General features: G+C 36.1%; 1 protein-coding gene across 1 annotated transcript; it reads left to right on the top strand.

Moving 5' to 3' along the window:
• The first annotated feature begins 5870 nt into the window (after positions 1–5870).
• Positions 5871–14653, top strand: LOC112469034 (zinc finger protein 850-like). The gene is made up of 2 exons (XM_025040542.1): positions 5871–6012; positions 13115–14653. Exons 1-2 carry the CDS (start codon positions 5967–5969, stop codon positions 14305–14307), a joined length of 1239 nt encoding a protein of 412 aa, XP_024896310.1. The 5' UTR covers positions 5871–5966; the 3' UTR covers positions 14308–14653.
• The last annotated feature ends 8086 nt before the right edge of the window (positions 14654–22739 follow it).

Genomic DNA, 22739 nt, shown 5'->3' with positions numbered 1-22739 from the left:
AAGTACACAGAAATGCTTATGGATAAGAGAGGGTAATAAATAAATTGTAGAAAATTTAGGTGTCAAGGAAAAGTGAGAGTAATGTTCAAATAAGTTGGTGACATTCTTAATATGGGCAAAATATGGGGCTGTAAGCATAGACCGAGGGATTTTTTTTTTAAATAAAAGATAAGGCTTTAAATTTTTAAAAATACTTTTAAGTAATAGGAATACTATTCATTTTTAAAAGTGTTCTAGTTGTAGGATATAGATTATTTTATTTCAGTTTTTTCACAGAGTGTCACGAATGTGTTTTAAAGGTTTTTTTTTTTTTTAGTTTATTGTAAAAATTTTCAAATATACATAAGGATAGTAGAATGGACATCCCATTAATAAATCCACTTTTGAGCTCCAGCAATTATTAAAATGTTTTCAGTCTGAGATTTGAGATTCCTGGGCCAAACAGTTTAAACCTTGTAAAGCTCCTGATATTCTAGTGCAGAAATACATGATGCAGTGAAGCCAACTTATCCAACTCAATTCATGCAAGTATTAATAGTTGATTAATTCATCAAAAAGGTTAAAGTAAAAAAGTATGATATGCTGCAGTCATTTTATTTTAACTGAAAATGTTTAATTACAGATATTTTTTACCCATTTTATAATGTCAGGGCAGGCATTTTCTTTGAAAATAGGTTTCCGATTTGGAGTTCTGCCTTATTTTTGTCTATACTAAACCCATAATGTGTTAGTCGTAATTTAAACTTTCGTTTTTTTACGTGAAAGAGCAACATAAAGATTCTCGCAATCTAATGTGAATAGAGAATCCAATAAAGCTGTGCTGTCCTATATGGTAGCCCTAGCTACATGTGGCTATTTTAATTTAACTTTAATTAAAATTAAATAAAATAAAAAATTTAATTATCCAGTTGCACTAACCATATTTCATGTGCTCAGTCATTACATTTGGCTACTAGCTACCATATTGGACAAGTCAGATTCTGAACATTTCCATCATTTCAAAAAAATGTGTTGGCATTGCTATCAGTGTAAACAGTTTCTCTCCTGTGCACAAGGTTTTTCCTGTTCATTTACCTCCATATAATTCAAGAGCAGTTTTTTTTTTTTAGTGATTAGCAGAATATTCTATTTAATTTATTGTGTTTTAAAAACCTTTATTATGTAAGTTAGGATATATAAAAAAGAATACATGTAAAATTTACAGCATAACAACAAAAACCTGTGACTGCCATACATAAGAGCTAGAATACTTTACAGTGCTATTACACCGAACTTATGCTCATTTTTAATTCTATTTTACTGCCTCCCCAATGTCCCAATAATATCTAACCTGATTTTTGTGTTTATTCTTCCTGTGATCTTTTTATATGATTGAATAGTTTTATCATATATGTTAGTATCCTTAAGCAATGTATTTAATTTTCTTTTTTTTTTTTGTTACTGAATATTACAAAAATGGTTTTGTACTATCTGGAGCATTCTCTGATCTGATTTTTTTCACTTAATATGATATTTATAGGATTCACGCATGTCTTTGCATGTAGCTATGATTCATTAATTTTTATTGTAGTATATTATCCCATTATGTGAATATACTACAACTTATTTGTTCCCTAATTCAGTGGGATTTGGCTTCTTTGAACTAAATTGGTTATGAATATTCTTATAAATCTCTGTGCTACTCGTGTAAGAATTTCTCTACGATCTCTACCTAGAAGTAGAAGTTTTTGTTCATAGGGTATGTGGATGTTTAACTTTTCTAGATAACGACAAAATATTTTTGAAAGTAGTTGTGCCGGTTTGCTCTTCCAGCACAAGTTTTTTTGGTGCATTTCCTCATTTGCACTTAGGATTTATAATCACACTTTAAAATTTGTGCCAATATAGTTTTGCTCAGAATTAGCCAAACTCAAAGTTAAGGGCACAGTCCTCCAGACTGCCAAATATACACGACTTCTGACACCAGCTGAAAGTTCAAGAGGTCCACAGGGTTACCTTCATTTTAGATCTGCTGGCTACAAATTTGGGGATCTTCATGGACTCCTTCAAATTTGATTATTCACCACAACAACTCATGCAACTTTGAAAAGCACTAGGCTTATGATTTGTTTTATTATAGCAGAAGAACACCAGCAAAAGGATTAGAATCAGCCGAAGGAATAGACACAGGGCAGAATCTGAGAAGGTTCCACATGTGAAGTTTCCATGTCCTCAGGGATGCATTATCCTCCTATCATTGATGTGTGACAATATGCATGGAGTATTGCCAACCTAGGATGCTCACCTGAGCTTCAGTGTCCGAAGTTTCTAACCAAGGCTTCATTATATAAGCATGATTGATTGAGTTGTTGCCCATGTGGCTGAACTTAAGGTCCAGCTTCCTCCTCTTTTTATAGAGGCTGATTCATCTGACCCAAAGACCCAGACCTCTAATCATATAGTTCATCTTTCTGGGCAGCCCCCACTGGGTGTCACAAAGTTAACAAATTGTCAGGTGTGGTCTAAGGGCTCCACTATGAGTAACAAACACACGCCTATCACTTGGGAAATTCTAAACCTTTAATAGTTACCTCCCAGTTGCCAGGACAAAGGTCAGCTCTCCTTTAGGGAAAGTTATTTCTTTACTACATAATAGCGAATGTAAAATTCTAAATTTTTCCTAGTTTTTATTAATTAGACTGAACATTATTTAAAAAGTATATTTGCTGTTTGTACTTCCTTTTTATGTGAAATTTTGCCATTTTTCCCACTAGGTTGTTTAGGTTTCTTCCTTCCTTCTTTTCTTCCTTCCTTCCTTCCTTCCCTCCCTCCCTCCCTTCCTTCTTTCCTCCTCCCTCTCTCCCTCCCTCTTCTCTCTTCCTTCCTTCCTTCTCTCTTTTTTTATTTGCATACATCCAATCCTCTGTACCATTCTTTCCTACGTCTTCCTCATGCTTGGCTATTTGAAATTTCCTCTCCTGCAGTCCCCTTATTCCATCACCTGCAGTGAAACAAGAGCCCCATCCTGCCTCCTTTGGTTTGCTCTTCTGCCCAGACTTTCCCCTGCTGGAAAAACCTCTGAGTCTCCAAATCTTCAGAGTCCCTGAGAAGTTTCCTTCCAGAGGTGTTCTTTTCTTTCTTTCTTTTCTTTCTTTCTTTCTTCTTTCCATTAAAAAATTTTTTTATTAAAACACAGCCAACATATATAATATTAATTTCAGGTGTACACCATAGTTATTCAACATTTATATACCTGAAGAAGTGATCACCATGATAAATCCAGCAACCATCTGACACCGTGTAATGCTATCACAATATTATTGACTATATTCCCTATGCTGTATACCGCATCCCAGTGACTAATTTGTTTTATACCTGGAAATTTGAACCTCTTCTTCTCCTTCACTTTTTTCTCTTTTTTTTTTTTTGATTTTTCAATTACAATCAGTATTATTTTATATTAGTTTCAGGAGTACAGCATTGTGTTTAAACATTTATATAATTTATGAAATGATCCCCCTGATTAGTCTAATACTCACTTGGCACTATACGTAGTTAGTACAATATTATTGACTATATTTTCTTTGCTGTACTTTACATCCCCATGGCAATTTTTACCTGCCAATTTGTACTTCTTAATCTCTTCCCCTTTTTCACCCTACCCCACAACTCTTTCCATCTGTCAACCATCAGCTTGTTTCCTGCATCTGTGAGTCTGTTTCTGTTTTGTTTATATTGATCTTTAGATTCCACACATAAGTGAGATCATTTGGTATTCGTCTTTCTTGGTCTGACTTATTTCACTTAGCATAATACCTTCCACGTCCATCCATGCTGTCACACATAGTAAGGTTTTATTCTTTTTTTATGGCCAAGTAATATTCCAGTGTATATACATGTATCACATCTTCTTTGTCCAGTCCTCTATTGCCGGGCACTTAGATTGCTTCTATATCTTGACTATTGTAAATAATGCTGCAGTGAACATAGAGGTACATATATCTTTCTGAATTAGTGTTTTGGTTTTCTTTGGGTAAATACCCAGAAGCAGAATTTCTGGGTCATATGGTAGTTCTATTTTTAATTTTTTGAGAACCCTCTATACTGTTTTCCACAGTGGCTCTACCAGTTTGCAATCCCATGAACAGTGCATGAGGATTCCCTTTTCTCCACATTCTCACCAACACTTGTTTGTTGATTTATTGATGATGGCCCTTTGGACGGGTGTGAGTTGATATCTTATTGTGGTCTTAATTTGCATTTCTCTAGGTATATTTTCTTAAATATTAATTTGTAGGAGTTATTTACTTCCAATTATGGTAAAATACGAATAACCAAATTTATTACCATCTTAACTTTTTTGAGTATAAATTCAGTAACATTAAGTACATTCACATTGTTGTGTAACCATCACTATATTAATCTTCAGAACTTTTTCATCTTCCCAGAATGAAACTATGCCCTCGTTAAATAATTATTCTCAATTTTTTCTGCCCTCAGTAGAACTACCATTCTATTTTCTACTCTATGATTTTCAATACTCTAGGTGTCTGATTTAATTATACAATGTTTGTCCTTTGTGTACGGCTTATTTCACTTAGTGTAATATCCTCAAGGTTCATCATGTTGTAGCATGTGTCAGAATTTCTCTTTTAAGGCTGAATAATATTCTACTGTATGCATTTACCACATTTTGTTTATCCATTCATTCATCGATGGACACTTTGGCTACTTCCATTTTTTGGCTAATGTGAATAATGCAGCTAGTAACATGGATATACAAATATGTCGACTCCCTGCTTTTAAATTTTTGGGTATATATCCAGAATTGGAATTGCTGGACATATGGTAATTGTATGTTTAATTTTTTGAGGAACTGTCCTACTGTCTTCCACATTAGGTGCACTGTTTTATAGTCCCACCAACAATGCACAAGGTTTTCATTTCTCTACATTCTCACCAATATTTGTTATTTATTTTTTAAATAATAGCCATCTTATTGGGTGTGAGGTGGTATCCCATTGTGGTTTGGGATTGCATTTCCCTAGTGATTCCCCCACCTCCTCAACTCTGATCCTTCCAGGAGTTGTTACTGCTGTTTTTTTATTTTTTAATTTTAAAATTTATTTATTTAGCAAGTTGTCTGGACTAATTCTGTAGTCTTTTTTCCTACAGTATGTGCCCACTGATGTCTCTTCTCAGTTTTTTTAAATCTTATGTTTATTTTTAAGCCTAGTGCAAAGTTCTTACCTACTACTTTATTTATTTTAATGGCTGTGGTATAATTCTGGTTTTCTGTTTGATCATGAGAATTTTCATATAATGTTTCAGTGTTATTGGCATCAAGTTTTATGTATACTTTAGTTATATCTTTAAAGTATAGAAGATAGGCAATGAAGAGCTAACATCTTCATTACAAGTTCCAATAAGAGCACAATGGAACAACAATCACCAGAAATCATACAAGATAACTAAAATTAAGAACAGAAGGATTGGAATTATGTTTTGCAGTAGTTCACCATTTGCCCAGGAAAATCATAGCTTTGGCATCCAGGCATAAAGTTACTTATAAAGAAAGGAAAATCAGATTATCATTTGGTCTTTCTACAGCAAAGCTTTATTTCAGAAGTCAATTTATATTTTTCTATTTAATTATATAAATACATGAATTTTGATCTAAGAATTTTATATCTAGCCAAATTGTTTAATTCATACAGCAGTTGGGAATATTATTCCCTTAACTTCTTCCTGATGAATCCAACAGAAAATGAGCTTCAGAAAATCAAAATAGAGACATGTCAATTAATAGAGATTGGTATTGAACATTAAATATATATAATAACCTGTATATCTAATATCAATGGTGGTATTAAAGGAGGGAGTATAGTATTATTGCTCAGATGTAGTATAATTCTCCAAAAAGTAGGGTGAGAATGTTGAGAGTTTATAAAAGTGTTATAAACTTACATATAACCTTATAGGTATTAATGGGAGTAATTGTTTCAAGTCAGAAGCTGGGGAGAGAGAAAAGAGGTTAGTAGTTACTTCCAATATTCCTCATGATAGAACACCAGTTAGATAATAGCTAAAAGAGCGATGGAAGTGGGGGAGGGAGAGGGAGAAGGGAAGAAGGAGAGGGAGGAGAAAACAGGTATTACATAAACTTATTAGGATAAATATAACCATTGGATCAAAAATGTGGACTTGACTAAATATGAAAAGATATACCTAAAAATACAGAATAAGTAAAATGGTCTACATAGTTAAAGACTATGTAAAAGACATGACATAGATGTGTGCATATTCGAGGGGTTATGTGTCATAGACCAAAATTATAGCACTAAGGCCAAACAGTGATTATACTAAAATATGCTTCTATTTATCTAAAACAGAAAGGATGTTATAGTTTTTTTAGAAGTTTTTTTTGTTTTGTTTTGTTTTTTGATTTTTGGTTTTTGGTTTTTGGTTTGGTTTTTTTTTGTTTGTTTGTTTGTTTGTTTTTTTGGTCTACAGCGGGAGGGAAAAGAGTTGGACGAAGAGAGGATGTCTTTGAGTATGTTTTGTAAATTTGAGTTGGGAACTATATAAATATCTTACATAATTATAAAACAAAATTAAATTTAGAAAAATCCCTGGAACCAAATTAGAATTGAAACAATTCAATTTAAATGCGTGTGTAGTGGTTATATATGCTAAAGATAAAAGAAATAACAAAAATGCACCTTTCAGTGTTTTTATTAATAATACTAGTGGTAGCATTGTTGATATTGTTATTCCGAGAATGTTGTGTATATAGTGTGGAATAAAATAAATGAGCAATTTAGGTGGAGTCTTCGAAAATCAAGACATTTGGTAAGAGAGAAAGGAAATACAAATATAAGACTAATAATATGAAGTAAAAACCCTGTAGTCCTGAATGTGAATTGGAAGGGTTCTTTTGAACTCAAACTGAATTTTATCTTTAACTATATATCTTATAGATTAAAAGAGACTTAATATATCATTCAGTCTCATATATAGACTTCATATCGATTCTGATTCAGAGAAATGGAAAAATACACATTTATAATTAGACAGTTGGGGAAATACGAAGACTAACTGAATGTTTGATCATAAAGAATTACTGTTAAGTTTTAGGTTTATTATATTATGCTTTTGCAAAAATGTCCTTTTCCTAGCAGTTCATGCTGAAATATTTACAGATGAAATAACATGATGCTTGGGATTTGCTTCAAAATAATCTGTGGAATTTGATGTGAGAACTGGGTGAATAGACAAGATTATCTGTACGTTGACAGTCATTGAAGCTGAGTAATTGTTACATTGTTTTTTTTTTCCCACTTTCATAAGTTTACATTTTTCTATGACAAACTGTTTTAATGCAAAAAAATAGGAAGTGAGACAATATGTGGATGATGAAGGGAACTAACTATAGCATGTCCTTGAATAATGTTGTTTTGTTGTACTGTTGTAGGAACTTAACTCTTGTTTATAATTAACCTATGGTAAAATTGGTTTTGTTATATGTTGGTTTGCTTAAAGTCACAGAACCTATCTATAACATTAAGTGAGGACTTTCTGTAGTGCGAAGTTTTGTAAAACAGAGGACAAAGAAATGATTGGTAGCTGCAGGGGTGGGTCCTAGGCTCAAGGAAATTGTGTATTTGTGCACTTTAAAGGAGATTATATCAGTGCGTCTTTGGATGCTGATGAGACCAAAACAGGGGAGCAGGAGAAATTCTTTGTGAAGGAGAGAGTGTGGAAACTGAAGAAGCATAGCAGGAAAAGGTTATATCAGAGAAGATATTCCTTGGTTCCCAGTCATATACAGGTTGGTTGATTTGAGTGCATGAGAGAAAATTCTCTCATTCTTTTTTTCCTCTCAGCAAAACAATCAGTATGGACATCAGCCATGAGATAGTTTTGAGATTTTAGGAGAGTGAAAAGATGGGGAAAATTTTCTCAGAATGGAAGAATAAGACATGTAGAGATGAGGGAAATGCTGAGGGTCCATTAGAGGTGTGTGGTTATAAATGAATGTATAGTGACAATAGTCAGTATGACTGTGTTTTTAGCAGCCATCTTCAGCTACTCACATGGAGAAGAACAGTAAGCAGCATTGGATTTAATCAGGGTTGGGGAGATGAATGCAAGGTAAGAGTTATGATGGACTGGATTTAAAGCTAGGTAAGGCCATCAGGAAGATAAGTGACAGTGAAATTAACATTGCAAATGATTGGAGCATGGACAAGAGAGTGACCCTAGTATTATTTCTACCTTTCTGCTTCAGTTTTGGAGATATGTGATTGTATGTGTTTTTGTTTTGTTTTGTTTTGTTTAATTCATGCCTCACCCCTTTCACATTTATCTTCTTTCTGATAGACTATTTTATGAAAAGCAGTTCAGGTACAAGACAACTTAATATCATTTTCCTTGCTCAGTCCCTCACTTTTTCCCCCAAATCTTCTTCCATAGTAATAAGAACAATAGTAACAACTTCTTGAGCTCTTTATGCCAGGCATTTTACATGTATTGTTCCTAATCTTCACAAGCTTATGGAATAGATATTTCTTTATTATTATATAAAGAAATGGTGATTGAGGTAGATAAAAGTAATGTGTCCTTAACAGAAAGATAATCATCAACAGAGCTAGGGTCTGAAATGCTGATCTGTCTGAATTCTATGTTCTCACTAAATCTCATTACTACACTTTCTTTTATTCTGAACAATTTCTCCGCTTAAATTGTTAGAGACTTTGCCTGAGTTTCCTTCTGTATAATTTCAAGGACAATTTTACTAGCGCCTCCACCAAATGATTATTTCATTGGATCCACAAAACATACCATACTATAATCACAGGAGTATTTGTGTTGTAATTATTCTAAACTCACTCAGCATTTTGGAATAGTTTCAGTCTGTTCCATTATCTAGATTGATGTTCTCCATTTTTTTAAAAACTAGATTATGTATCTATTCTCATTTTGGCTTTACTTTAGAACCAAAAGATTAGGGACATTTATCCTTTAAATTTACCTTTAGTCACATTTTCTAAAATTGAGTCTAATTTTTAAATTAACATAACAAAATTTATATATCTTTTTTCCCCAGCTTTATTGAACTATATTAGACAGTTAGTTTGCTCATATTTACATTGTACAATTTAGTGAGTTTTTTTTTTTTTCAATTATAGTTGGCATACAATAATGTGTTAGTTTCCATTGTATAGCATAGTGATTAGAGATCTATATAACTCATGAAGTGGTCATCTCAGTAAATCAAGTACCCCTCTCCCCACTTACACACTTTTTACAACATTTTTGACTAGTTTCTTTATGCTACGCTTTTTATCTCCGTGATTATTTTGTATCTATCCCTTTGCCCTTTTCACCATCCTCCCAATAACCCTTCCCATCTAGTAGCCCTCAAAATATTCTCTGTATCTATGAGTTTGTTTCTAGTTTAGTTGTTGTCGTTGTTTATTTTGTTCTTTAGATTCCACATATATGTGAAGTCATGTGGTATTTTTCTTTCTCTACTTACTTCATTCAGCACAATACCCTCTAGGTCCATCAAGGCAATATCTTTTTCCATCCCCTTCCTTTTAGTCTTTGTGTGTCTTTCAATCTGAAGTGAGTCTCTTGTAGACAGCATATGAAGGGGTCTTGTTTTCTTATCCATTCAATTCACTTTGGTGGGAGCACTTAATTCTTTTCCATTTGAGGTACTTGTTGATAAACTTGTAATTATTACCATTCTTTATTCCTATTTTTGATACATATTTTTTCTCCTTAAAGAAGTCTCTCCAGCATTTCCTGTAATACTGGCTTGGTGACGATATATTCCTTTAGCTTATTTTTGTCTGGGAAGCTCTTTATCTGTCCTTTGAGTCTAAATGATAGCTTTGCTAGATAGCATATTCTTGGTTGTAGATCCTGGGATTTCAACACTTTGAATATTTTGTGCCAAGCCCTTCTGTCCTGCATGGTTTCTTTTGAGAAATCGGCTGCCAGTCTTATGGGAGCTCCCTTATAGGAAACTAATTGCTTTTCTCTTGCTGCTTTTAAGACCCTCTCTTTGTATTTAATCTTTGGCATTTTAATTATGATGTGCCTTGGTGTGGGCCTCTTTGGGTTCGTTTTTTTTGGGGACTCTGAGCTCCTGCAGTTGTATGTCTATTTCCTTCAACAGGTTAGGGAAGTTTTCCATCATTATTTCTTCAAATATATTTTCAACTTCTTGTGTTCCCTCTTTAGGTACTCCTATGACACGGATGTTGTTATCCTTAATTTTATCCCATAGGCTCCTTTAAATTATAATTATATTCTTGGTTACTTTTTTTCTTGCCATTCTGGTTGAGTGTCCTTGGCTTCCCCATCCTCTATATCGGTTTCGATACTCTTCTTCCCCTATTCTGTTGATTCCCTCTAATAATGTGTTCTTCATTTCTGACCAGTTCCCTTTTAGAATTTCCATTTCCATTTTTATGTTATTTTTGTCTCTTTGTTAAAGTTCTCACTGAGTTCATCTACACTTCCCTTAATTTTATTGAGCATCTTTGTAACCAGTATTTTGAACTCTGCATCTGTGAGATTGCTTGACTCCATTTTTCCTTAATCTCTGTTCTGTTCTTTTATATGGTTTCTACTTCTTTGTCTTCCCATTTTGGCTGCATTTCTGTGCCTGTTTCTATGTACTAAGCAAAGCTCCTAAGTCTCCTGGTCTTATTCACGTGGCTTTGTGTAATAGGTGACCAGTAGCACAGTCCTGAGAGGGGTTCAGCTGCAGGCCAAATTTAGCCCCAACCTGTGCCCCTCCAGGGCTGCCTGTTAAAATTCATCAAGCAATCCACAGGTGCTATGCTTATAGTTGCCTTAAGAAGTCACTCCAGAAACTGAGGACAGCTGCCACCAGAGGGAGTCTTGGCTCTGCTCAGCAGTGAGCACCTGATTCTCTGAGGCTATACCTGGATGTGGCTTGGGTGGGGCCTGAGTTGTGGGGAGGCCGAGTTTCAGGGAATACTCTGGGCGAAGTGACCTCTGTTATATAGTTTGATGATGTCTCTGCTATGGCAGCTCTGCGTCCTCACACTGGGAGGTGGGAGGGCTCAGCAGAGGAACAATGGATACCACCACCACTTCTGCCTGGTAGATAGTCTCACTTCCAGCCCTTGCTCCAGCAACTCAGTGTCCTCTAATAGTCTCTGGTGCCCCCTGAGCATTCGACCTGGTGCTGATGCTCAGAGTGATCAGGTCTGTCACTGTGAAAGTCTGCTCGTGGACCCGGCCCCTTTAAGAGGCATCTGCAACTGCGAGCTGCTGCTGCCATAGCCTTTGTCCCACTCAGCCGCTGGGGACCGGGCAGCCTCACGTCTTCGCCCCCTCCTACCTTCTACTGTTGCAGGGTGATTTCTTATTTCTCTCCCTAGTTGTAGAGCTTCTGTTGCTCTAGATCCCAGGTGACTCTGCTTGCTGTTTGCTCCATGTTTCCATCTCAACTTTGATGTGATCGCAAGAGGAATAAACGAAGCTTCTATCATCTATGCTGTTTTGCTGGGTTCCGCTGTTCTCCATTTTTTCCTTTAACTTACACTGTTTATTATAGAGTTCCTAGTGTTCCCATGTATCCAGACTGATTCTATCGAATAACTGGTGATCCTAGCCTCCCAATATTCTCAAGTTCCTTTGCCTAACTTTACATAGCTCTTTTATTATGCTTCAAACCTGTTTTAATGCCTGGAGAAAAAAATATAGTTTTCTTGGAAATACAAATATAATAGACAGGAGTGGAAAGTAGGCCCTGAGAAAGAACCTAGAGGAACAAAATAGATCATGTATTAGAGGGAAGGTTGAGTAATACTACAAATTCAAGTGAAGATTAAAAGAAAATATACCTCAGTATAGTGGTTGAAATGGGAGAAAAAAGATGGTCATGACTATACGTAAATGGCAGTGAGCATTGATAGAAGCATATGTGTAAATGGAGAAACAATTAGATAGGTAGGTGATTAGGTATATATAATATCATTTTTCCATTTGCATCATTTAATAATCTAGCCTCGTGATTTTGTTTCAATCTGAAGAAAGTGATGAAGTAAAAAGGATATATTTTCAGGGATTTGAGAGAGATTAAAATCAGAGACAGGTGTTCAGAACTATTCTGTAAGCACAATAGTTCTTAAGTAATTTCCATAATTCCATATCTGCATAATATTTCCCTTTATACCCTATGGAATACCTTTTATTAGTAAGATGTTCCTTATTCTCTAGTGAGTGAAATAACCATTGTTCCTGCCCCTTAAGGGTTTTAACAGTAAGAAAATAAAGTATTATATATGAATAAATAAATGACTGTATAATTCTAAAATCCAGAAAATTGCAGTGAGAGAATGAAGAATGAATTTAAATAGGGTGGTCTATCTCAAACTTTCTAAGGAAGTAACTTTTCAACTGAGGCTTAGAGTATGCTATGCAACCGTGGAAAGAGCCAAGTTGAGAGAATTTCTAATAAACTGAATAGTCTGTGGAAAATTTTGAAAAGGTAAAGAGCTTGACTTTTATCAGATGCTCAGAGATGATAAATATTTAGTACATAATGAACATTGGGAGAAGAGGATTGAGAAGATGTTTGATAGGATTTTGATTCACATATGTCAAAGATATGGAAGATTTCATAAGCTGTGGTAAAAAGTTTAAATGTTATTCTAAGTGCAGTTAGAAGCCACTGAAAAATTCTAGATAGAATTCTTAAATTTTGTGCAACATCAAAATTGGCTGGTTGATTGCATTAAAAATAGGAAACCTAAGACCTATTGGTGTAAATTCTTATTTACTTGATGTGAGGTAGTACATTGATATCCAGTTTTTTAAATAGACTATTCAGGTGATTCTGATCTACGCCTGAATTTAGAAACTACTGACTTTACCTTTTTTTCCTAACGATCTCCCTCACCTTCTTAAGTGTTTATGCTCTTGACCTCTTTTGAAAATCGAAGGCCATGTATGCCATCTTCACTTCATACAGACGTTATTTTCAATTTTCCCCCCATTTCTACCATAGAAATTTTATTTCTCTCCAAAGAGAAAACAAACAAACAAACAAAAAACACCATGTGTTTACTTTCTGGTTATCTTTCAGACTTGGAGTTCAGATGTAAGACCAAAGAATTGTGTCTTCGAAAAGAAATCAAGGAAGTAACATCATCTCAGTGGATGATAACAGAAAAAAGTCATAGCCTTTTGGGCTCCAATATCAGAGATAACTGGGAGTGCAAAGGCCAATTTGAGAGGCAAGAGATAAATCAAGAGAGATATTTGGGGCAAGCATTAAAGACTTATGAAAAAATGCCAACTTGCAGTCTGCAGACATCTCTTATTCTACATCAGCAAATTTATCCTGGAGAGAAACTCTGTAAATTCAAAGAATGTGGGAAAGGCTTTATTAATGGCTCATTACTTATGCGACAGCAAGGAATTATTATTGGTAAGAAACGCTATAAATGTAAAGACTGTGGGAAGGTCTTTAGTCATTTTTCCTATCTTACTGAACATAAGAGAATTCATACTGGTGAGAAGCACTATGAATGTAAGGAATGTGGAAAAGCTTTCATTCGTGGTTCACATCTTATTCAACATCAGAGAATTCATACAAATGAGAAACCCTTTGAATGTCAGGAATGTGGGAAGGCCTTTAGACAATCTGCACACCTTACCCGACATCAGAGAATTCATACTGGTGATAAACCTTATAAATGTAAGGAATGTGGGAAATCTTTTATTTGTGGCTCAGAACTCACTCGACATCAGAGAATTCACACTGGTGAAAAACCCTATGGTTGTAAAGAATGTGGGAAGGCCTTTAGACTGCGTTCACAACTTGGTCAACATCAGCGACTTCATACCGATGAGAAATCTTATCAATGTAGGGAATGTGGAATGGCCTTTATTCGTAGTTCACAACTTACTGAACACCAGAGAATTCATCCTGGTATGAAACATTATGAATGTAAAGAATGCGGGAAGGCTTTTATTTGTGGTTCTCAACTTTTTCAGCATCACCAAACTCATACTGGTGAGAAATCTTATGAATGTGCACAATGTGGGAGGGCCTTTATTTGTGCCTCACAACTAACTCAACATCAGCGAATTCATACTGCCAAGAAACCCTGTAAATGCAAAGAATGTGGGAAGGCCTTTATCCGTGACTCAGAACTTACTCAACATCATAGTGTTCATACTGGTGAGAGACCCTATGAATGTAAAGAATGTGGGAAGGCCTTTAGACAGTCTTCACACCTTAATCAACATCAGAGAATTCATAATCTAACATAACGAATATAGGAAATCATTTACTTGCCATTCATTTGTCATAGAGCATCAGATTTCATGCTAGGGTAAAATATAATGGATGTGGAAATTTCTTTGACCTGATTCTCACTTTTCTCAGAAACAAATTTTAATGTTGAAAAAAATGGATAATAAATGTGGAGTTTCTATCATGACTTTCTATCAAACCTTGTTGAAATTCTACAAATTTATATTAGAAAATGTGGTAAATGAGAAAAGCTACTATTTACAATTATGTGACATTAGGCAAATTATTTAACTTCTCTGTGCTTAAATTTACTAATTGGTAAACTGTTGATAGTATCTACATGTAATAAAGAGTCTGACTCCAGTTTTGATGTTTGACCACTAACTTTCTAAGCATCACTTTCTCTATTCACTTTGGCCCTACATCTGGAAAGCCTGATAAGAAAGCCTATGTGCACCTCCTCCTTTGGAGCCAGTGGAAAAATTAAACTTTGCACATTCCAGCCCACATTCAGTTCCACCTGCTGTCTACTACAAAAGCCAACCTATTCTGTTTGCTCAAGCTACTTCAGATCTGCTTGTGCAGGCCATGTACTGCCCAGGAGTCCCTTTTGTGAGGAATAAATTTTCAAAATCTAGTGATGCATGGAGTATCATCAGCCTCAACATTCAATGTAAAATTAGTAAAGAAGTCAATCCCAATTCCGTGGAATGACCACAAAATAATTTGTATAGATGGGTGGACATTCTCTAGGCTTTTATCACCACTGTTTAAGATCTTTCTTCTCTTGCTCCTAGCTTACTAAATGGGTAAAACTACTTTAAATAATGTGGGAGATGGCTCTGCTTTTTGCTAGCAAGGTTGTGCTTTGAGTTGTGCTGTTCTGTGCTGCATTTGCTGAGTCCTGCAGAGCCTTTGTTATAAATTTTATCACCTAAGTCAGAAGGTTTGATAATTGGTATTTAGGAATGGGTTTATGTGGCCCTGGGTTGTGTTTTGGCCTGGATATATCCATGTGTGTCTTAGAATTATGTAGCTCAGTTCCAACATAAGCTATGACTGATGCTAGGCTCAGGGGAATGACTCTTAGCCTGTGACTCCTGATTGTGTGTCTCAGCAAGACATTGATCCCTGCTCTATAGAAATGCTCAAGGGAAAGACTGATACCTTGTACAATATACATACCCATCAGCTGGTTGCTTGTGAAAGAGCAGTCATTTGAGAGTGAAAAAGCAGTCATGTGGTTTGCTGAGGTCTATACTCTTAAGAACAGATAGCTGACTGAGACCTTTAAATATTTCTTATGCTGCTATAGCCCATGCCTCTATTACAACAAAGATCCTGATCCTCACGGATATTTGAAAGAACATCTATTGTGGCACAGACACTTAACAGATCCTACTATACTACTGAAGGAAGAACCATTTCATAGTTTCCAAGGTTGCCCTCTAACACTGCAGAACCCTCACCAGAAGACCTGGTGATGATAACACAGCAATCTGGGCTTCTTTAGTTATTTCATCCCAATAATACCCCCAAGGAGCTCCAGGTTTTTCTTGGACAAACTTACAGAGCATCCAGTCTCCTCGCCCAAACCCAGGGCCCTAAGGTGTAGGACCCACTGCCTCATTCCCTAACCTGAGTCAATGGCAACCTCTCTAGCCTCATAGGGATTTAGAGGGCCCTGGGACCCCTGCCACCACCCACAGACAATCAATCGTATACAACCATGGTGATCCATTGTTCACACAATGTGTAACCTTTTATGGCCTTTATTGATACCAGTTTCCAAATCATAGCGATCCCCAGACACTAAATTTAAAGGAGGAACTCACTGTATTCTTTAGGGGCATTACTGACATAAGAGTAAAGGCAAACAAGTCCACCTTACCTTGACCATTGGTACAATAACTGCCTAATTTTCCAGTGGTCACATTTCATATATCCACTTTGAGATTTCCATTATTGGAATAAATGCTCTAACCAGTCGTGTGGTCCATTAGAATAAAATTAAAACTTTGGCCTCATGAAATGGGAGCTTGCGGGTCTGCCCCAACCCATTAAAATTGTTGATATGGCTCAATGTAAATTAAAACAAGGCCTTTATTGATTGAGATCCAGTATATAATCTATTAAGAGAAGAGGTAATTATCCCCAGCGTCTCCATTTTACAGCTCAATTTGGCCTGTCTTAAACTTGGAAAGAACGGTACATTACAGTGGATTACCACAACCTAATGCCATGGTCCCACCCATTAAAATGAGGCCTATCATAATTGAAATGACCAAAAGTGTACAAGTTTTCAGTTATGAGTAAATATGTGGGATCTAATTTACAGCATGGTGACTATAGTTAATAATACTGTATTGTATACTTCAAATTTGCTAAGAGAATTAATCTTAAGTGTTCTCATCACAGATAAACACAAAAAGGTAACTGAGGTGGTAGATGTGTTAATAAACCTGATTGTGGGAATCATTTCACAATATGTATGTGTGTGTGTGTGTGTGTGTGTAAAGTCATTACATGTATACTTTAAATATATACAATTTTATTTTTCAATTATACCTTAATAAATTAGGGTAGGAGGAAATGACCAACACCATTCAAACTGCCACTGCTAAACACTTTGCTGCTATCAATTTAGCTAGTATGTTCTATTCAGTACCTAGTTCAACAGTCTCAGTTCACATTCAGCTTTGAAGGGATGCAATATTTTTACTTGGTTGCCCAAAGAGTACCTAAGTAGCCTGGCTATTGTATACAATCTCTTTTGACAAGATCTCAGTCAGATCCAGGTGTCCCTGTGTTCCCAGGGTATGGCAATACATTGAAGACAGTCTCAGATTAAGATACTCACTAGACACTGACAAAGGACATTAAAACATTTACCACTGCACTTACTGAGAGGGGATGGGCTATTGCCCCACATGAAGTTCAGAGGCCTGTTGCCTCAGTCAAATTCTTAGGCCTCATCTGGTCTGCCCAAGGGCAGCTCTATTCTTGATGTAGTTAAAAGGCAACTTCTAACTTTATCAGCCCCAACCACTCTCAAGCAAGCCCGAAACCTATTAGGTCTCTTTGGCTTCTGGAGGAAACATATTTCTGTCTACAAATATTGCTAAAGCATATTTATGTCGTCATCTGCAAACCACTGTGAATGGGAGCCCTTTACAACAGAAAGCCATAGAGTCGATCCAGATGACCATATAGCATTGCTTCCTTTACTGACTCCTGGAGACTCCTTCGTGGTGGAAGCTCTGGCAACCACCAGTTATGTTTCTTGGGAGTCTGTGGGCCACTCATGGTGGCTATAAGTTGCCAGTGAGTTTCCATTGCAAAAAGCTGCCTACTTCAGCCCCACATTACATGCCATTAGAGCTACAGCTGCTGACTGCATACTGGGCCCTTCTGGAAATGGAGGCTATCACAGGACCTGACCCTGTGACTCTCAATACCCAGCTGCTCAGTATGTCTTGGGTCATAGAAACAGTGCCCTGCAAGATTGGCATGGCCACTGAAATCTTGCTGAAACTGAGTAGCACCTACAGGATAGCATCAAACATGGGCTTTCTGGCATATCCTACCTGCAGGAGGAAGTGACCTTTCCTTAGTCCCTTGCCAGATGCCTCCATGCTGGAAGAGCTCATCCCTGTTGCAGACTCCTTGGTTTTCTGGGGAACCCCTTGGGATCAACTGAGTGAACAGCAAATGGGGTTCATGCATTTTATGGTTGGTAGTACCACCATCTCACATGTTGGAGCTTGCTGGAGGACTATTTTTTATTCCTTAACCAAAACGTCCCTGATAAAGGATGGGACCTACGGGTCAGCTCTATTGGATGTACTCCAGGCAGACATCTTGGCGTTGGAGGATATCCTGGCTGACAATCCTGGACCGATAATCTGGCTATTTAATCCAGCCAATGGCAACAACAATTTCTCATTCAAGACGTACCTCTTTTGTGTAATAAAGAACTTTAGGTGATTACTTGCCTCTTAGGCATCATCAAATATACAAACTAAGGTCACACCAAAGCTCAGATTGCTTAGGTGCAATTTTATGCTCAAGCTAATAAACATGTATTTAGGAGACTCTGGCCTAAACTTCCTCAGATGACATTCCAGATCCCATTTGACTGGTCCAGTGGACCCATGAAATGTCAGAGCATAGAGGAGCTTCTGCCTGTAATGCTTTGGATGAATGCCAAAGGCTTTCCCTATGTTCTGTCATGGCTAATGTGGTGACAAGCCAATGTACTCTATGTGGGAAGATCTTTCATTAGAAATATAACTGGTGGAATGCCATCCCATAGCAGTCCTGCCCCTGTGGTCTCTAGCAAATAGATTTTATCATACCACTGTTCTCCTCTGCTGGTGCCACTCATAATGTCTTGACCATGGTGAACACCTACACCAGCCTTTTACATGATCCGCCCCAACTTTGACATACAAGTGCAGAACTCCTATACATGGCCTCATAAAACATTCTTCATTCTCTTAAGACTTCCAGACACTGTCCACCAAGGCACTCAAAATACACAACCTTGGCTTCTTAAAGATATTCAGTGTAACTTCCCTCAGCTTGAAGCTGCTAATCTTCTAAAACACTACACTGGCTTACTAAAACAAGCCTTATTGAAATTACAAAATCAGTGGGGCTTTCTAAATGAGTCTTCCTCCTGCCAGTGGCCTTCATTAAACTAAATTCCTGGCCTCTAGTGCCTTCTATCAAAATGCATTGATAACACATCAGTTGCCTTTTCTTGCCCTCTGGGTGACACTTCAGAAATCAAGGTTTATGAAGATCATATTGAACTAGAAATCTCTCCCCTTTTCTATCCCTTTTGAGTCTTTACCCCATCCCAGTTTTGATGGATTTTTAATTATAATTCATTCACTATCAAATGTGCCTCTGGCAATCTGCTAGGGCTATTCAGGCGCCCTTCCCAGGGTTAGATTCCTAGAGTTAGCAAGTAACTCTCTTTTGAGTACACCTTTCATATGCAAGCGAATCGGTGTAGTAGATCCTTAACCCCCAACTGCCATATTTATCAGGCTCTTATACTCCTTTATATTTCAGGCCAATTTTCCCCTGTTCTAATCACTCCAGGGCCAGGTATCAGACCAGGAGGGATAATACCTACATCTGAAGCCCACTGAAATGATTCAAACTAGCCAATCCTAAAATCCTGTCTAACTTGCCTTGCCCATTCCTTCCTGTGAAAACCACGATAAAGGCTATTTCCCCTCTCTGTGACTGAACTTAGTATTCTTTCTGTGTGGCATGGCATGTGCCCTTCCTCCACTGGGAACTATGAGTAACATAAACTATCTTTTGTTTCCTGATCTGTTGGTTTCATGATACCAAAATAAAACTAAGATTTACATTTTAAAACATGGTCTCATTCCAGAGCATCCCCAATTCAGGAATGTGGGCTTCCACCAAACACAATGACCTGAAATTGGAACAGAATGTCCATGTTATGCCTTTGCTGGTCAGCAGCCCCAGGTGCTTCAGGCTACAGCACCCATATAGCACAAATGTTATTGCTTAGCTTTGTAACTTTTCATTTCTTGGATATGTCTACTGTGGTTAATAACCTGTGCCTAGGATACTGCAGGCCATTGGGTAAACCCAAGCTGAAAAAAGTGACAGCCACTGGGCTGTATTTTGGTTTCACTCTTGCCCATACTAACTTGAGTTCTTTAACGCTACTTCCATAGCCAACAACTAGATAGCAATATAATTCCATTTCCACATCATTGGCAAAATATAGTTTAAAGCAAAACCTATTGGCTATTTTATTTTTATTTATTTATTTTTGGATTAAGATGACTGAATTTTTGCTTTTCTTTTTTTTTTTATCCCCATCCCCTCACCTTCCTCACCTTTGGTAACCATCAGCTTTTTCTCTATATGTATCTATTTCTATTTTATTTGTTTATTCTTTTGTTATGTTTTGTTTTAGATTCCATATGTAAGTGAAATAATACAGTATTTGTCTTTCTCTACCTGACTTATTTCATGTAGCATAATATCCTCTAGGTTCATCCATGTTGTCTCAAATGGCAAGATTTCACACACACACATATATATACAACACATCTTTATCCACTCATCTTTTGATGGACATCTAGGTTGCTTCCATATCTTAGCCATTACTAATAATGCAATGAACATAGAGGTGCATATAGCTTTTCAAATTAGTCTTTTTTTTATCTTTGGATAAATATCCAGAGGTGGAATTGCTGAGTTGTTTGACAGCTCAAGTTTTAATTTTTTAGGAATCTCCATACTGTTTAGATAGTGGCTGCACGAATCTACAGTCCCACCAACAGCATACCACGGTTCCCTTTTCTCCATATCCTAACAAGCACGTTTTATTTGTCAAATTATTGGTTATAGCTATTTTGACAGGAGTGAGGTGATATCTCATTGTGGTTTTAATTTGTATTTCTTTCATGATTAGTGATGTTGAGCATCTTTTCATGTCTATTGGCCATCTATATGTCCTCTGGTGAAGTGTCTATTCAGGTCCTCTGCCAATTTTTAAATTGGATTCACTGGGTTTCTTTGGTGTTAAGTTGTATGAGTTCCTTATATATTTTTGGATATTAACATATTGCATGTATCATTTGTGAATATATCATTTTGTTGATGGTTTTCTTTGCTGTGCAAAAAATTTTTATTTTGAAGTAAACCTACTTGTTTATTTTTCTTTTGTTTTCATTGCCCAAGGAGACACATCCATAAAGATATTGCTAAGACCAATGTCAAAGAGTTTACTACCTGTGTTTTCTTCTAGAATTTTTGTGGTTTTAGGTCTTACATTTAAATCTTTAATCCATTTTGAATTTTGTGTGTGTCTGTGTATGGTGTAAGAAAGTGGTCTAGTTTCATTTTTTGCATGTGTCTGTCCAGTTATCCCAACACCACTTATTGAAGGGACGATCTTTACCCCATTGGACGTTCTGCCTCCTTTGTCAGAGATTATTTGTCCACATAGCTGTGAGTTTATTTCTGGGCTCCGTATTCTGTTCCATTGAGCTATATGTGTCTGTTTTTATGCCAGTACCAAGATGTTTTGTCTTATAGTATAGTTTGATATTAATAGCACTATACCTCTGACTTTGTCCTTTCTCAGGATTGCTGTGGCTATTCAGGGTCTTTTCTGGTTCCATGTAAATTTTAGAATTATTTTCTAGTTCAGTGAAAATTACCATTGGTATTTTGATAGGGATTTCATTGAATCTGTAGATTGCTTTGAGTAGTGTGGACATTTTAATGATGTTAATTATTCTTATCCATGAGCACAGTATATCCTTTCATTTTATTTGTATCTTCAATTTCTTTCTTCAATGTCTTATTATTTTCTGAGTATAGGTCTTTAACCTCCTAGGTTAAATTTATTTCTAGGTATTTTATTCTTTTTGATGCAATTGTAAATAGGATTGTTTTTTAAATTTCTTTTTCTGATAGTTTGTTATTGGTATATAAAAAGGTAACCGACTTCTGAATATTAATTTTGTATCCTGCTACTTATTAAATTCATTTATTTGTTCTAATAGTTTTTAAGGTTCTCTATAGTATCATGTCATCTGCAAGTAATGACAGTTTTATATCTTCTTTTACAATTTGAATGCCCTTTATTTCTCTTTCTTGTCTGATTGCTGTGGCTAAGACTTCCAAGGCTATGTTGAATAAATCTGGTAAAAGTGGATATCTTTGTCTCATTCCTGATCTCAAGGAAAATGCTTTAAGCTTTTCACCAGAGTGTGATGTTACCTGTGGGTTTTTTTATATGGCCTTTATTATGTTGAGGTGTGTTCCCTCTATTCCTACTTTCCCAAGAATTTTTATCATAAATGGATGCTGGATTTTGTCAAACGCCTTTTTCTGCATCTATTCATATGATCAAAAGATTTTTATCCTTCATTTTATTCAGGTGGTATATCATGTTAAATGATTTGCAGATATTAAACTAAACTTTCAACCCAGGAATAAATCTCACTTGATTATGGTGTGTAATCTTTTTAATGTCTTGTTGAATTTGGTTTGCTAATATATTGTTGAGGATTTTTGCATCTATGTTCATCAGGGATAATGTCCTATAATTTTATTATTATTATTATTTATTTTTTTTTTTTGTGATGTCTTTGTTGAGCTTTGGAATCGGGGTAATGGTGGCCTCATAAAATGAAATTGGGAGCCTTCCAGCTTCTTGAATTTTTTGGAATAGTTTGAGAAGGATAGGTGTTCATTCTTTGAATGTTTGGTAAAATTTACCTGTGAAGCCATGTGGTCCAGGACTTCTATTCGTGGGGAGTTTTTAGATTACAGATTCAATTTTATTAATATTAATTGGTCAGTTCAGATTTTCTGTTTCTTCTTGACTCAATCTTGGAAGATTGTATGTTTCTATAAATTTATCCATTTCTTCCAAACT

Source organism: Pteropus alecto, unplaced genomic scaffold (assembly GCF_000325575.1).
Source record: "Pteropus alecto unplaced genomic scaffold, ASM32557v1 scaffold281, whole genome shotgun sequence".
Taxonomy (NCBI): Eukaryota; Metazoa; Chordata; class Mammalia; order Chiroptera; family Pteropodidae; genus Pteropus; species Pteropus alecto.
The sequence above is the reverse complement of the archived record's forward strand: the minus strand, read 5'-3'. Positions and strand labels throughout refer to the sequence as shown.

Coding starts and splice junctions, on each gene's coding strand:
- LOC112469034 (XM_025040542.1), top strand. CDS start 5,967: ATGGGAGTAATTGTTTCAAGTCAGAAGCTGGGGAGAGAGAAAAGAG. Junction 6,013..13,114: donor GCTGGGGAGAGAGAAAAGAG/GTTAGTAGTTAC, acceptor GTTATCTTTCAG/ACTTGGAGTTCAGATGTAAG.